Genomic DNA, 15,203 nt, shown 5'->3' with positions numbered 1-15,203 from the left:
GACTTGAAAGACAACAAATACAAAAGTTTATTCATAAAGATTTGGTTCCTAGCTTTAGTATAATGCAAAAAAAAATCAAAATAATTGTGCAACATTAAAGAAAAGATGCTGATCCTCTCAGAGAATATGATTTCTACTTTAAATAGTATAAGTTGAACATATCTCTGGAAGACAGTGTTTAACAAAACTTACAGTTACTGAACAAATTCAACTGAATATTTCCCTATGTTAAGTAAAGCACAAGTATTTTGCAAGCATTTAAACATATCTTTAAAGGGCTGTAAAGACCTTGATCTGGACTGTATTGTCCTGGTCCCGTTTTCAATAATTGATGAAGCTAAAAGACATTCTTACCTTTCTTACAGAATGGTCCAGCATAGGCAGAGAAAGTGCAGTCACAGGAGAATCCACTGTATTTCTCTCTACATTTTCCATCATTGTGACATAGGTTACCATAGCTGCTACAATGTCCAGGACAGCCTGGTTCAACTCCTGGAGTTACCTTTGCTCTCTCTTCCAGGTCAAGAGCCATTCCATTCAACTGTAACGAACGGATACATCCCAAAAATCCTTTCTGCCTGGATGCCGTCCCACCTGAAATAAATCCATCTGAGCATTTAAAAATTTAAAAGAATTACAGTGTAAAAACTTCCTTATTTTTTACAGCCTCTGAACAGTCTTCTATGAATTTCCAAGATACAAGCTTATGCACTTGAAAATTTTAATTAATAGCTTTAAAAGCATATCTGATTTCTTTTTTTGTCAAGTAATTAGAGTGAGCTCTTGAAGCTTTTAATGGGAACCAAGGATTTTGCACAGTAAGACATCAAGCAATAATGCATATTTCTGTTCATTCAGAAAGCAGTAACACGCAGAAATTAAGTGTTTGTTTTGGTTTGGTTTTTTTGTGTTTTGTTTTTTTTAATTTTTTTTTTTTGTATAGAGGAGGAGAGGAGAGGAGAGGAGAGGAGAGGAGAGGAGAGGGGAGAGGAGAGGAGAGGAGAGGGGAGGGGAGAGGAGAGGAGAGGAGAGGAGAGGAGAGGGGAGAGGAGAGGAGAGGAGAGGAGAGGAGAGGAGAGGAGAGGAGAGGAGAGGGGAGGGGAGGGGAGAGGAGAGGGGAGGGGAGAGGAGAGGGGAGGGGAGGGGAGAGGAGAGGAGAGGAGTGGAGAGGAGAGGAGAGGAGGGGAGGGGAGGGGAGGGGAGGGGAGGGGAGGGGAGGGGAGGGGAGGGGAAAGGAGAGGAGAGGGTGAGAGGAGAGGAGAGGAGAGGAGAGGGGAGAGGAGAGGAGAGGGGAGAGGAGAGGAGAGGGGAGAGGAGGGGAGAGGGGAGAGGAGAGGAGAGGAGAGGGGAGAGGAGAGGAGAGGGGAGAGGAGAGGAGAGAAGAGGAGAGGAGAGGGGAGGAGAGGAGAGGGGAGAGGAGAGGAGAGGGGAGGAGAGGAGAGGAGAGGAGAGGAGGGGAGGGGAGGGGAAGGGGAGGGGAGGGGAGAGGAGAGGAGAGGAGAGGAGAGGAGAGAAGCGAAGCGAAGTGAAGTGAAGCGAAGAGAAGAGAAGAAGAAAAGAGTGTTTTAATCTGAAGAGATCACAGTCCTAGTATGTTATTAACTGACTGATGGTTAACTATGACAGGTATGCTGTATATAAGCTGATCTCTGCAGAGTGCCTCTGCTGGTGTTAGGCCACCATATCTTTCATTTTTCTCTAAATCCTTTCGCTGGCTTGAGTAGACAAGCCTGAGTCTGTATGAGTGGGTTGTCAGTGGAAGTAGTCAAACAGTGTTTCATTACTCCCTCCACTGAAGAAAATTATATTTAACTGAAGAGATTAAAATTTCTAATAAATAATTGGGAGTTATAAATAGTTGCATTATGCTAAGGACTGGTTTAATTCTAACCCAAAATAACTAGAGACTGTATTGACCAACATGACATTATTGCAGCTGCAGAAACATATTACTTAGAAAAAATACCTTGCTGCAGTTATAACAAACCCTTACAAATTATATTCAGGAAATGTGTGACACAAGTGATTCAAATTAATCACTATCATTTATCATGTAGCACTTCAAAAACACTGTTTTGACTGAATAAAATTAAACAAATGCCATTTTTATTAGTTCTGCTCCAAATTGTTTCAAAATAATTGTACAAACTCATAAAGGACTTCAAGGTACACAGTACTATAGTGAAAGCTATTTCCTTTTACTCCAAGGACCTTCAAGAATTTTCATGGAGGAAAAAAACCAACAATGTCAGAAGCAAAATAACAGAATCACTCTTCTAACACAATCATTCACCTGAACATTGTCTGAAGAAAACAAGCTAGACAGCTTGCTTGTAGATAAATCAAATTGTCAGCTCCAAACAGAATCGCAGAATCACAGAATCACAGAACCACAGAATCACAGAATCAGAGAATGTTAGGGATTGGAAGGGACCTCAAAGGATCATCTAGTTCAATCCCCCTGCCAGAGCAGGAACACCTAGGTGAGGCTACATAGGAAGGTGTCTAGGCGGGTTTTGAATGTCTCCAGAGAAGGAGACTCCACAACCTCCCTGGGCAGCCTGTTCCAGTGTTCTGTTACCCTCACTGTGAAGAAGTTTCTTCTCATATTTAAGTGGAACCTCTTGTGTTCCAGATTGAACCCATTACCCCTTGTCCTATCATTGTTTGTCACTGAGAAGAGCCTGGCTCCATCCTCGTGACACTCACCCTTTGCATATTTATAAACATTAATGAGGTCACCCCTCAGTCTCCTCCAAGCTAAAGAGACCCAGCTCCCTCAGCCTTTCCTCATACAGGAGATGTTCTGCTCCTTTAATCATCCTTGTTGCCCTACACTGGACTCTCTCCAGCAGTTTCGTGTCCTTCTTGAACTGAGGGGCCCAGAACTGGACACAATAATCCAGATCTGGCCTTACCAGGGCAGAGTAGAGGGAAAGGAGAACCTCTCTCGACCTGCTAACCACTTCCTTTCTAATACACCCCAGGATGCCATTGGCCTTCTTGGCCACAAGGGCACAGTGCTGGCTCATGGTCATCCCACTGTCCACCAGGACCCCCGGGTCCCTTTCTGCTATACTGCTCTCTGATAGGTCATTCCCCAACCTATACTGGAACCTGGGGTTGTTCCTACCCAGATGCAAGACTCTGCAATTTCTCTTGTTATATTTCATTAAATTTTTCCCAGCTTACAGGAGATGGATGTGTACAAATTCAGTAGAATTTGTCATATTATGTGATAAAATATCACTCTGTTCAACGAATGGTAAATTACTTCATAAAAAATTCCCAGAAAGTGAAACTGTCAATACAGGTTAGTACAGTAGTAGATTGTTTGGGAGAAGTGTTAGAAGAAGCAGAGATCAATTAATAGTCAAAATCATTAGAAAAATGATTACACTTGATATTATCATAAACACCTGTAGAATTAGACTGTGTTTTAGTTTTGCTTCACAGATTAGTCCATGTAAATTCAAACTGATCTAATTTCAACTGTTCATATAATAGCAGTTATATGTTAAGTTAGAGGACAGCAATATAATTTATTGTGGTATAGTAATCAGAAATCTCCTAGTCCTTAATAGTTATAGTCCATTAGTGTAAATATAAATTAATTTTAAGACTTGTCATAACTCCACTATAGCTAATACCTTGGATATCTTCTTTGTTATAGAATCCTCTTCCATGATTTAATCAAAATATAAAATTCTTCAATGTTTGGTTTAGGGTCCATCTTCTACTTTTGATGCCTTTTTAAGCACAGGTCAGAATTCTGATCCCAGAATACAAGGGTTCCCTCCCGTTTAACATTTTCATAAGGATTCACAGTTTCTGTGGCTACAGTTTCAGAACACTATTCCTCACAACTGTTCTCCTCCTTCACATACAGCAATTAAAACATATATTCATTTAATACAGTGTGTCTCACAACATCTGGATAAAGTTCTGTATAAAAGTAGGGCAGACTTTACTTGCTGTTATACTATATCCCATACACATACACCAGAAACTAATAAATTAATAATATGATGATATTACAGTAAGACCACTATAATGTAAATCACATAGTTCTACATAGGTCTATGTAACAGCTAAATTAACTTTTTTTTTCTTGTTCCATTTCTGCTTTCCCAGTGTTTTATTGAAATACATTAATGTTGTATTTGCTAAAGTACAAAGGCAGAAATATTCCATTAAATCTCTTCTGCTGAAGCTTTCACAATTTAAACAGAACAGATCTGGATTTTTCATTGTAGTGTGAAAGCAAATAATTGCTTCTTGTTTCCAATACTAAGTAAACACGGTCTGATTATTTCATTAAATGTGTTAGCAAAAGGCAGAGGAGGAGATCACAGATTCATAGAATCACAAAATGGTTTGGATTGGAAGGAACCTTTAAAGATTATCTAGTTCAACCCCACTGCCATAGCCAGGGACATCTTTCATTAGACCAGGTTGTGCAAAGCCCTCTCCAACCTGACCTTTAACACCTCCGATGCTGGAACATTCACAACTTTTCTGGGCAACCTGAGAAGTTGTGGATGAAGAGAGACAACAAAATTTCCCTGAAATTACAGAAGTAACACATCTTCCTTTAGCAGATGACATTCTCTTAAAAAAAAAAAGGTGCATATGGAGATCCTTTCATTGCTCTTCAAACAAGTCTCAGAAGAAGACATTTATGATTGAAAACTTGTTCAGTAGTAACTATAGGCTAAGGCACCAAATTTGTAATCTCAAAGTAGAGCTACATCTCCATGGATTTTTCATGAAGGCTCTCACCTCATGCAAACTGTTTTCAGAAGACCTAGTTGCCATGTCATCTTTTTTCTTCCTTTTTAATTTTTTTTCCCTTTTCATGTTTTTGTGATGATAACTAGGAAAGATTTTGTTAAATGAGTGCATACCTACAAAAAGCTGGCTGTTGAGCTGCAAGCGAATATGCCCATCAGGTGGAGCACTGTGAGACCTTTGAGGAAGCTGATCTACTTGTAAGGATGCCTCTTTGATGTTTCGTTCAGCCTTCACATAATGCCACTGGTTATCATTTAAGGAAGCGAGTGATTGCACTGTTACTTCACTAGGTCCATTTCCAACATCGAATGAAAAAATCACTTCAGATGGAGCTAGAAAGATGAGAATAATAAAGGACATTCAAATTATTTCATAGTTAATTGGGTGACAAAATCATTAAGTGGCAGAACAAGGTACTTCAAGGCCTAGCCTACTAGTTCATGAGATAAGACTGATAATTTTAGGAGAAAAGTTTACTTCATTGGGCTATCCCCAAAGTCCATTCTTTTCACTCACTGGCAGTGAGAACAATGATTTGCCAACAGCCTGAAAATCAAACTGTTTAGGAACCCCTAGAAATCATAGTAGTCAAGAGACAAAGAAATGTATTGTCTTTGTTGTATTTCAGTTTGGATTAAAAATATCTCCTGCTTACGTGCTAATTGATTACTATTGTCAACCATATTTAATTATCACCACTATAACCCAATCAACATCTTCTACGGTCTATTCACACATCTCCACAAAGATCAGAGGGCAAATGTTGATGTAGTTTATAACACTATGTGTATAGTAAATATAATTGGATCATTAGTTAAGCAACTTTCACCTTACATGGTTTTATAGTTTGCTTAGAAAATCATAACTGAATCTTTTCAGGTCAAAGTAATAAGACGAGGAAAATGCCAGAAATTGAAGATCTGAAAATTATTAATATTCTCTCTGAAACTGCTTCTTCCACTTATTTAAGGACAATCATGTATGAAAATAAATAATCCCTAAACAAGGGATTAGTAGCATTTTGAATTATTAAGGATTTGATTAAAGGACTAGAGGTCTGAGAAGTTTCCATGACTCCAAGAGAAAGATTCTCATTCATGTCATTGAACTCTGAGGGAAAAGCAAAACAAACAGAAGTAGTCAAGGAAAATAAATCAACTTGAAACAACATTTTCAAGATATGAATTTACTGATTAAAAACCCATATATTTTTATTTGCTTTTCACTTTTAAAAGATATATTGGACATTTTATAACATTCAGATCCACTTTGGCCAGCCTTTAGCCTGAGTAATGCCACATGCTTCAATCCCTTAAGCCCTGAATCTGATTGCTATAAAGTATTTTTCTATGACAGTTGAACTTGTGAGAGAAAAGTAAAATGATAAAACCACAAAGCATTTGTCTTTCCAAATAAAATAAGGCATTCTATGCAATTTTTAAATAGAATACCCTTTGTAACAAATTATATCTTCTGCTTAAAATTCACCAGTGTTTTATAAAATAATAATAAACAACTGATGTCTAAAACCAGTTCCTCAGTAAAATGAATTTTAGGCTAAATTTGTTTCATTTGGACAAAGTTGAGAGCTCAGTACCCACAGTAGGAGAACAAAAGCAACAGAAACTCCATGTGATTTAGCAAAGAGAATTTCTGCTGAATGTTACCTTCTGTAGGGAGGTCTTTGTAATCCTCTGGATACTGTTGGAATGAAGCCTGAAAACACAAATTCTGCTTTGAACTCACTGAATGTGCCTATTAAACAGCATATCAGAATGAGAGATCTGTTAATTAATATTACTGTTTAGATTTTAAAGGCAAGAAAACATGTAATAAAGATTTTGAAATAACCACTGAAATAACGAATTATGTTAGTACCACTAAAAACTGATATAATCTTGGAAAAAAGGAAACCAACCCCAGAAGTTCCAGAGATGAAGGCCTAGATAACAAGAATGACTATATAGCCATCCATTGGAGTGCCTAAAGATTGACCAGAATATGTCAAAAAACTGAAAAAATAATCACTAAATGTTCTATAATATTTTAAATAATTCTGCTTAAATCAATGACACTACAAATTTGGAAGAAATTTGGCAATTAAAAACACAGTGGTCAATTTACCTGTAGGAGATATGCCACAGGACACAGAGAGATGCTGATTGAGTTCTAAAATTTGTCCTCTTGCAACAAAGGACAGAGGAAAAGATCGCTTCGGTCATTTCCTAGGTAGCAGGGGAGGGTACATCCAGGAGTTCTTTTCTGGTGCAAAAATAATTCATGGGCCCTATCTACCTTGGTATTACTAAAAAAAATTTCCAAACATTGCAGGGACTTTCGTGGCCCTAATGCATTCAAACATAGTCACAGCACAGCTATAGATTGGCAAAGTGGAGCAGAAGATGCAGCTGATGGCAATCATGGAAAACGGTCAGTGGCTGCCCTGGTTACAATGACTAACAGAAAGCACAGTCACTGAGTACCATCCAAAGTATTGTGGCTGAGCATCACACAAAGAAGAAGAAAGTGATTATCGAGTAATATGCTACAGAAAACAAACCCCAAACACTTTCCATAAAGCAACTGAATTCCACTTATCCTGGACAATAAGATGTGAATTTGGGCAGACAAAAACCAAGAGCAGTGGCATATTGGACTCTTCAGAACTATTTCCAAAGCAACCGCAGAAGACCATCCAAATTGACACACTATAGTGTTCCCAATCCTACCTTAAATTTCTGTTAAACTCGTTGCTTCTAAATAGGAAACAATCCTTCAGTGAGCACTCAGATCATATAAAATAGTTACTGAGACTTTCAGCTAGAGGATGTAACCTGGGGTCATATAAGTATTTAATAGAACGTACTACTCAAAGTTCAATAAGCATTGTTGATTTCAATAACTACTTCTGCAGAAGATTACAGGAACTCAGACAAAAATTCAAAGACTTAAGGTTTTTATAATTCTGTGGAAAAAACAGAAGATCAAGTATCTTCTTCAAGACAATTTACTTCCTTTGTGTTTTAAAATAAGTTAGGATGCACACCTCCATTTTTGCAATAGCTTTCTAGAATATAATACACAGATGCACTGCAGTGTTTATAACCTCATAAAACAAACAGCACTAAATCTCACATTTCCTGTTAAGATTCTTGATCTGACACATTTGTTTTGGCATAGTTAGACTTAACATTCTAAAAGTCATTCTTTCATTAAAAAAAAGAATTAGATATAAAGCTTGAGAACAATCAATAAAATGTTAAGAAAAATTATTGAGTTTGCAAGTACGGAATGCCAAATACTAATGACATAATGAGTTTTAAACCATTTTGAACACATCCTGATCTTAAACAGTGACATCTGACATTCTCATTATTGTTATTTATTACACAAATCAAACAAAGACATTGATTTATGTGGAAATATTAACAGAATATGAAGTGTATGTCGGTGATTTACATTCATGTCTATTGTAGGAGTATATGATGATGAAATCTCAATGATTCTATAAAATATGAAATGCTCAAGGTGATTTTTTTTTTTTTTTTGAAAAAGGTACTTGTGAATGCAATGCATGTTGCTTATTTCTGACCAATATTACCCCCAGTGCAAACAAACAGGCTCCATTACAAACAATCCCACATATGACATTCAACAAAGAGTAGGTCTCTCTATTGAATGAATTAGGAAGTTCCTGGAAGTGAAGAAATATCTCTATGTACTACAAGATAATGAGATTAATTTTTTTTTATGCTAAAAATACAGACTAATTCAGCCTTTCACTTTCTTTCATGCCTCACTAATCACAAGTCATACAAAAAACCATAAATATACAGTAGTTTGGATTCTTGTGAATAAATGGCACAAGTGATATGAATTTTTCTGCAAATTATTATTCTGAAAAAAGAGTTATGGTGTTGTGCCAATTGTCTAAATAAATCTAGTTTGCAGAAGCATTATTTTAAAATGTCCATGATTTAACTGTTTATGTTGAAATTGGAAAATAATTTGTCACCCAAGAATATCACCATTGCTTCGGAGACTCTCCAGTGAAGTGCTGACACAGTACGCTGTGTTGTGTGGCAGTGAGGTTATAATGTGCTTTCAGCTGTTCACAGAACTTTAACAGAAGGTAGTGCATATTCTTGATAAACATGGTAAAAACACTGTTGAAAACAGGGTATCTTTCAAATACAGCACTACTGTTTGAGATAACACAAACAAAATTGATTAAGCATTACTCACTATTTTGTAATTAAACTGCCTACAGTAGAACACAGTAGGTGTTTTCCTGTTTGTTTCAACAACCTAAGATTAGTACTGGCCAAAAAACTAAGCAGGCTGAATATTTTACTTTTTAAGGAAAAAAAAATCTATATTAATAGTTTGTAATATGCCATACATATTATATATATATATATATTTATTTTTACTCTTCTCTGGAAGATATTTGAGTGTGATAACACAATGGATTTGCAATAAAATTAGGAACTGCCTAATCCCAAGCAAAAAGAGATCTAAAGAGCTCTCAGAGCCACCTGTCAAGTATAAGACTTTTCAGCTGATGTGACATTTGAAATGAATCCAAAAGCTTTTTGAAACAATCCTCATCATTTTAAATATTCTCCCTTTTAATAAAGAACAACATAACACTGAAACATTTAGTCAATTAAGATAAAGCTTTCATTCTACATTACTCATCTTACTGAATTTAGTGAGATATTTAATTTTCTCTTGTGCAACAAAAATTTATTCATGTACAGAAGTCTAAAGACTTGGGTATATACACAGAAAATTAAAAACAAACAAAAAACCAAAACCACAAACAGGAAAAATAATTATGAGAATGTGTGACTAAGCTAGGATATTGTGCCACAAAATCTGAGTCACACATTGTGACTAAGTGAATCTCTCAGCAGTCACATGTTATACCTGGCCTTAAAATTTGGAAGGAGAGAATTTGGTAATAGGGGTGCAGTGATCAAGGGAAGGAGGAACAGTCTGAGCAGTTAGAGGCTGGTTGCTGTGCTCTTATATTAAGAGCACTCTGGGGCAGAAATTATCTTCGAATGGATATATGTGTCGTCTCAGTGCTAGGATTTTTGAGAGAATGATAAAGGTCCAATAGCAGCAGTAACAGTAATAAAACCAGAGAACAGTTTTAAAATATTCCCCCTTTAAGTTAATTGTAAATTAATCCAACTGAAAGCCATAATAATAATTAATAATAATAATAATAATAACCATCATTCATGTTACTTACAGTACAACTCTATCCTTATGAAGTCTTGAATTCCCAGGTTTTCTAAAAACACTCCTGAGGAAGCAGTAGTTTTAAAGAAAAATGAGACATCTGCACTGAGCTCTCCATGGAAGGTGGGGAAATGCAGGTAGGATGTCTCTGTGTTGAAAGATGCTGAATTCCAAAATGTTCCTGGTTGTCAAAATGAAAGATTAAGTGATAGATACAATGTGATCGAATACTGACAGTGTATGTTTTATAAACCATTAAGCAGAGGGAAGTGCCCAGGTCTAGAAAGGGGTTGCAAAGTTCAAAGAGTCTGACTTCCACAGAAGTTTCCCGCTTAGTCTACAAAACAAAAAGTGGGGGTTCTTGGAGGCACAGAAAAGTGGTTCATCAAGAGTAATTAAGGTCCTCAGTTCAAATAAACAAAAATCAATTAATGGGAAATAAATGCCTTTCCTCCCAGCTAGACAGTCTATTTAGGGTCTGATGTATCCTTTTATGAAGTAAACAAACATAGCAGCTTCGAATTAAGTACTATATCTACATTAGCTAGTACAAACTATAACTGTAACAGTTGCTTTGTGTATTTCTCACAAAACAGTCTTGTTATTGTTGTAGTCCAGTGAATTTTTACCAGATGTAGGATACAGCTCCTAGTAATTACTATGGAAGGAATTAAAAAAAAAAAAAATCATCTTTTATGAAGGTATCTTCTCATGTCATAGATGGCACTTTAGAAATGCATATGCATTCTTACTTACATGATAAATCTAATGTAAGTCATTTTTATGCAAAAAAAGTTTACGAGATCAAATATAGACATTTTGCTGGTTGGATTTTTCTTTAAGCTAGCATTTAATAATAATTTGTTATTTTTTGTTCTTTATTATTAAAATCCTCATGTAAATTCTCTCATGATACTCTCTTCTAATATGAACATAATCTGCATTTATGGTGTTCAACTAGAAGTACCTTGTTATTATTGCCGAATACTTACAGATGTATCTATATTTCTTTACTAAGCTATATTGCTTTCTAAATCAAATGAGACATTCAATATTTTCTTATCTAATTGAACAAGGCTGTTGCACATTCCACTGACAATGCTGTGATCTGGGTCTAAATACTACATAGAACTTTTTTTTTTTCTCCAGGCATTCTTTGTTTTTAAGGGTGGAAGGGAGGAAGGAAGGAAGGGAGGAAGGAAGGAAGGGAGGAAGGGAGGAAGGAAGGAAGGAAGGAAGGAAGGAAGGAAGGAAGGAAGGAAGGAAGGAAGGAAGGAAGGAAGGAAGGAAGGAAGGAAGGAAGGAAGGAAGGAAGGAAGGAAGGAAGGAAGGAAGGAAAAAGAATTCTGTATTATTTATTGTCATTATTGCAAATTTCTCTCTTATCTGCAAAATTGAACTCTATAACACAGTGTACACAGAGGCCTGGTCCACAGCCTAATGAAGTAAAGTCAAAGTCCATTCACTCATTCCTCCTTTTTAGCAGAGTTTTAATCATGGTTTGGATCTCACACCTAGAAAAGCAGCATGGCAGAATATTCATATGTATTCTGGCAATTGCTTGCCTTGACATTCAACACTTGGGAGTACTGCCAGCCATCACAAGTTAGAGCAGCCATCAGGACAACTTTAATGTAGTAGGGCAGAGCTGTGAACAGATGGCTTAGGTTGGGAGACGAAAGCACAGTTTTGCACCTTGCTCTCCTCTGCTGTCTGTTGGGCTCCGCGAATTTATCACCCTGTGCAAAGTGCTGTCAGCCAAAGGCAATGACCTTACATTTTGTGGTCAGTTTTAAGCCCATGATGCTCAACTGTTTCAGGTCATGGCTCCCACAGAGCAAACTTAACCACAGTTATGATGCAAGTATATAACAGCTGCTTAGAAAACAATGGGCTGGCTGTTACCAGTAATTCGAACACAATAGGATGTTTAATACCAGTAATTTATACAAAATCGGTAAAACACTGTGAGCAATTAGAAGACAATAGCAGTAGTAACAGTCTAGTAGAGTAATGATACAATTAGCTTCAATGAAGCATTTGAATGAACTTTGTAAATCAGAATGGAGTCTTTGGGAGAGGGCAGGGATAGGAAGTTTTATTCTTCCACTCTTCATTTCCTGTCTTATCTAGCTGTTCTTTTTCTCAGCTCTGAAAATTGTGTGATTTATGAATGTTAAGCTACTGTATCAATAAAGCAGGTTAAATACATATTTAGCTAAAGTATACTACAGAGTATCTTATGCTGTCATAAATCAGGGTGGGAAAATAATTTCTTCACTTTACAGTATCTCGTTCACAGTCTCCTACTTAGTTTCTGGAACTGTCAAACACCATGTCGTTAGAAAATCAATAGTATTTAGCATTTTATCTGACTAGTAACACTGCTGTCTTCCTATAGGTAAAAAAAAAAGAAAAAAAGAAAAAAAGAAAAAAAAAGAAAAAAAGAAAAAAGAAATTTTGTTTGTTATAAATAAAGCAGTGGCATATTTATATTGCAAAAAATACTTTAGTTTTTGGCATACATCAACTAGTCTTACCAACTTGTAAAGCGAAATAGGGACAAATGAGTACAAGACAAATAAATTAGCTATTTTAATGTTGCAAAGATAGTAAAAGTGACTCTCAAAACGAACGTGCAACAGCAAATTGTAACTCTTCAAGTTTTTAATCAAAACTGAAATTTGTTTGTTATTTATATCAATTCTTCTTGATATCTCTAAGTGTTGCATAATTCATTCTTAAAGTGGAAACTCCAGCAGGTGTAGTGAGTGCTGAGGCAGAGAAAATAAAGATTCTTATGTTGCTGAACCATAATTTCTGTACTTTTTTTTTTAACTAGTTTCCACTCTCCCACAAAAAAACCCCAAATCTCTAATTGACATGACATAAAATACTACCCATCTGTTACAGACTGACATATTGACGGTATGCTGCTGTTAGCCCGTAGGTTCTAGTTGTGTTGTCAAAGCAGCTGTAGTCTTTGTGAAGATGACATTTAATGCGTCTTCCATGTTTCCCATATCGTCCTGTAGAGGGATTTTGTGAAAGACTCAAAAGGTACAAAGAGAGCTTCCAGAACAGAGCACTCTTGTCTGTGAGAGTCAGCCTCTGGTCTCTGGTCTTGGACATGATCTTGGAATTTAACTGGAATGTCACTGTGATCAGATTATAAGCACACAGCAGTAGCTGTGGAGAAGATTAATACTGTAGAAAGCATGCTCATTGTAAATTGTAGATTCTATCAGCATGTGTGATCTGTGCCACTGGGTTATCTGATGTTAGTTAAACTACCAGTAGGCAATCAGGGTTTTGCTTTTTGTCTTGGGTTTGCTCCTTCCTAACTGGCCTCTTCAACTGATCTTTAAATTGTATGATCATCTATTATTTGCATTCTAATTGTTTTGTTTGTTTATTCTGTTTGGGTTGTTTTTTTGGTTTTAGGTTTTGGTATTTTTGTTTTGGTGTGTGTGTATTGGGGGAATGGGTGGGTGGTGGGGTGGTGGTGCTTCACTTTATCGTCGTGCAAAACCGAGCAGGAAAATTATCACTACCTATTACATGTTTTAGTTGTATTTATTTTTTTCCATATTTGCCCCATATTTCTGTCAGTTTTGCTACATGCAAAAATTTCCCTTCATCCAGCACAGCAGAGAGGAGACCAAAATAACTGAGAAGTGTAAAAATTGCTTCTTCTAAAGCTATCCTCCTAACGTTATGATGTGTGACCAGCTGGCAACTGTTTACCTCTGAGAATTTGTGGAGTTCAGCTGCCCCATCTGTATCACTTCTTCCAGCTCTGCTACACTGTATCTTATTATAAATTTCATAGAGTAAAATACCAGAAGGGAAAACTGTGACCATCTAGTGCAACCTCTGACATGCCACAGACGCTATAAATTCCCTGAATAATTTTTTGTTTGAAAAAGAGCGTTTATTCTAGGAAAAATATTCAATAAATTCAATTAAAAATTGTCCATTTATGGAAAATTCACAAATGTTCTTATTGTCAATATATATATTTATGAATATGCATACACTCAGCCCATTGGCCTAGCTTCAAATCCTGACCACTGGATATTTTTCTAGTTTTCTCTCCTGCCTTCAAGAACATTATTTGAAAGTTCTGCATGAAACTGCATTTAATGTGAGCATATCACATGAGATTTTACCTAAGTTAAACAAAGAGGTTAAGCTTAAGAGTCTTTCACTAAAAAATGCATCTCTTAACTTCTTTAATGCAATTCTTCAATGTTACATCATTTTTATATACTTTAAAAGTGTAACCACAGGCATATTAAACTTCACGATTATGCACTAAGCAGTAAAGCGGAACAAAATAATGTTTGCTAAACTGATGTTTGGACAAAAATAAATTAATATTGTTAAGCTAGATAGGAGGAAGAAGTGGACACTCAATTTAGAGATACTTTTGTTGTTAATAGTCAAAGACGTGACCTGATTTCTCAGTCTACTGCAGGTAGGTGAAACAGGTTTTTTTGTCTTAGGTATTACTGATGATCTCACAAGAGAGTTTAGACTTCATCTATTTTGTCTAGTGTGAAACTTAGTGAGTAGAACTCAGAAACTGTTACAACTCATGGCTTTTTACATTTTCTTGAAAATTGAACTTCAAAAAAAATTTCGTTATAGAAAAATCTGCTGATACATAAAGATTATTTCAAAAAATAACAGAATCACAGAATCACAGAATGTTAGGGATTGGAAGGGACCTCGAAAGATCATCTAGTCCAATCCCCCTGCCAGGGCAGGAACACCTAGGTGAGGTTACACAGGAAGGTGTCCAGGCGGGTTTTGAATATCTCCAGAGAAGGAAAATCCACAACCTCCCTGGGCAGCCTGTTCCAGTGTTCCGTCAACCTGACTGAGAAGTTTCTTCTCAAATTTGAGTGGAACCTCTTGTGTTCCAGCTTGAACCCATTACCCCTTGCCTTACTGTTGGTTGTCACCGAGAAGAGCCTGGCTCCATCCTCGTGATACCCACCCTTTATATATTTATAAACATTGATGAGGTCACCCCTCAGTCTCCTCTTCTCCAAGCTAAAGAGACCCAGCTCCCTCAGCCTTTCCTCATAAGGGAGATGCTCCACTCCCTTAATCATCTTTGTGGCCCTGCGTTGGACTCTCTCCAGCGG

The 15,203-nt window shown here is 36.7% G+C and overlaps 1 protein-coding gene across 1 annotated transcript in view; it reads right to left on the bottom strand.

Annotated features, from left to right (window-relative positions):
• The window catches only part of CNTNAP4 (contactin associated protein family member 4), a 206,087-nt gene that overhangs the window by 16,861 nt on the left and 174,023 nt on the right, over nt 1–15,203 (bottom strand). The window contains exons 15-17 of the mRNA XM_065655702.1: nt 10,058–10,228; nt 4,908–5,126; nt 355–594 (exon numbers count right to left, since the gene is read on the bottom strand). Of these exons, the coding sequence (XP_065511774.1) occupies nt 355–594; nt 4,908–5,126; nt 10,058–10,228 (630 nt within the window). The remainder of the gene's footprint in view (nt 1–354; nt 595–4,907; nt 5,127–10,057; nt 10,229–15,203) is intronic.

This window comes from Caloenas nicobarica, chromosome Z, assembly GCF_036013445.1.
Source record: "Caloenas nicobarica isolate bCalNic1 chromosome Z, bCalNic1.hap1, whole genome shotgun sequence".
NCBI lineage: Eukaryota > Metazoa > Chordata > Aves > Columbiformes > Columbidae > Caloenas > Caloenas nicobarica.
The sequence above is the reverse complement of the archived record's forward strand: the minus strand, read 5'-3'. Positions and strand labels throughout refer to the sequence as shown.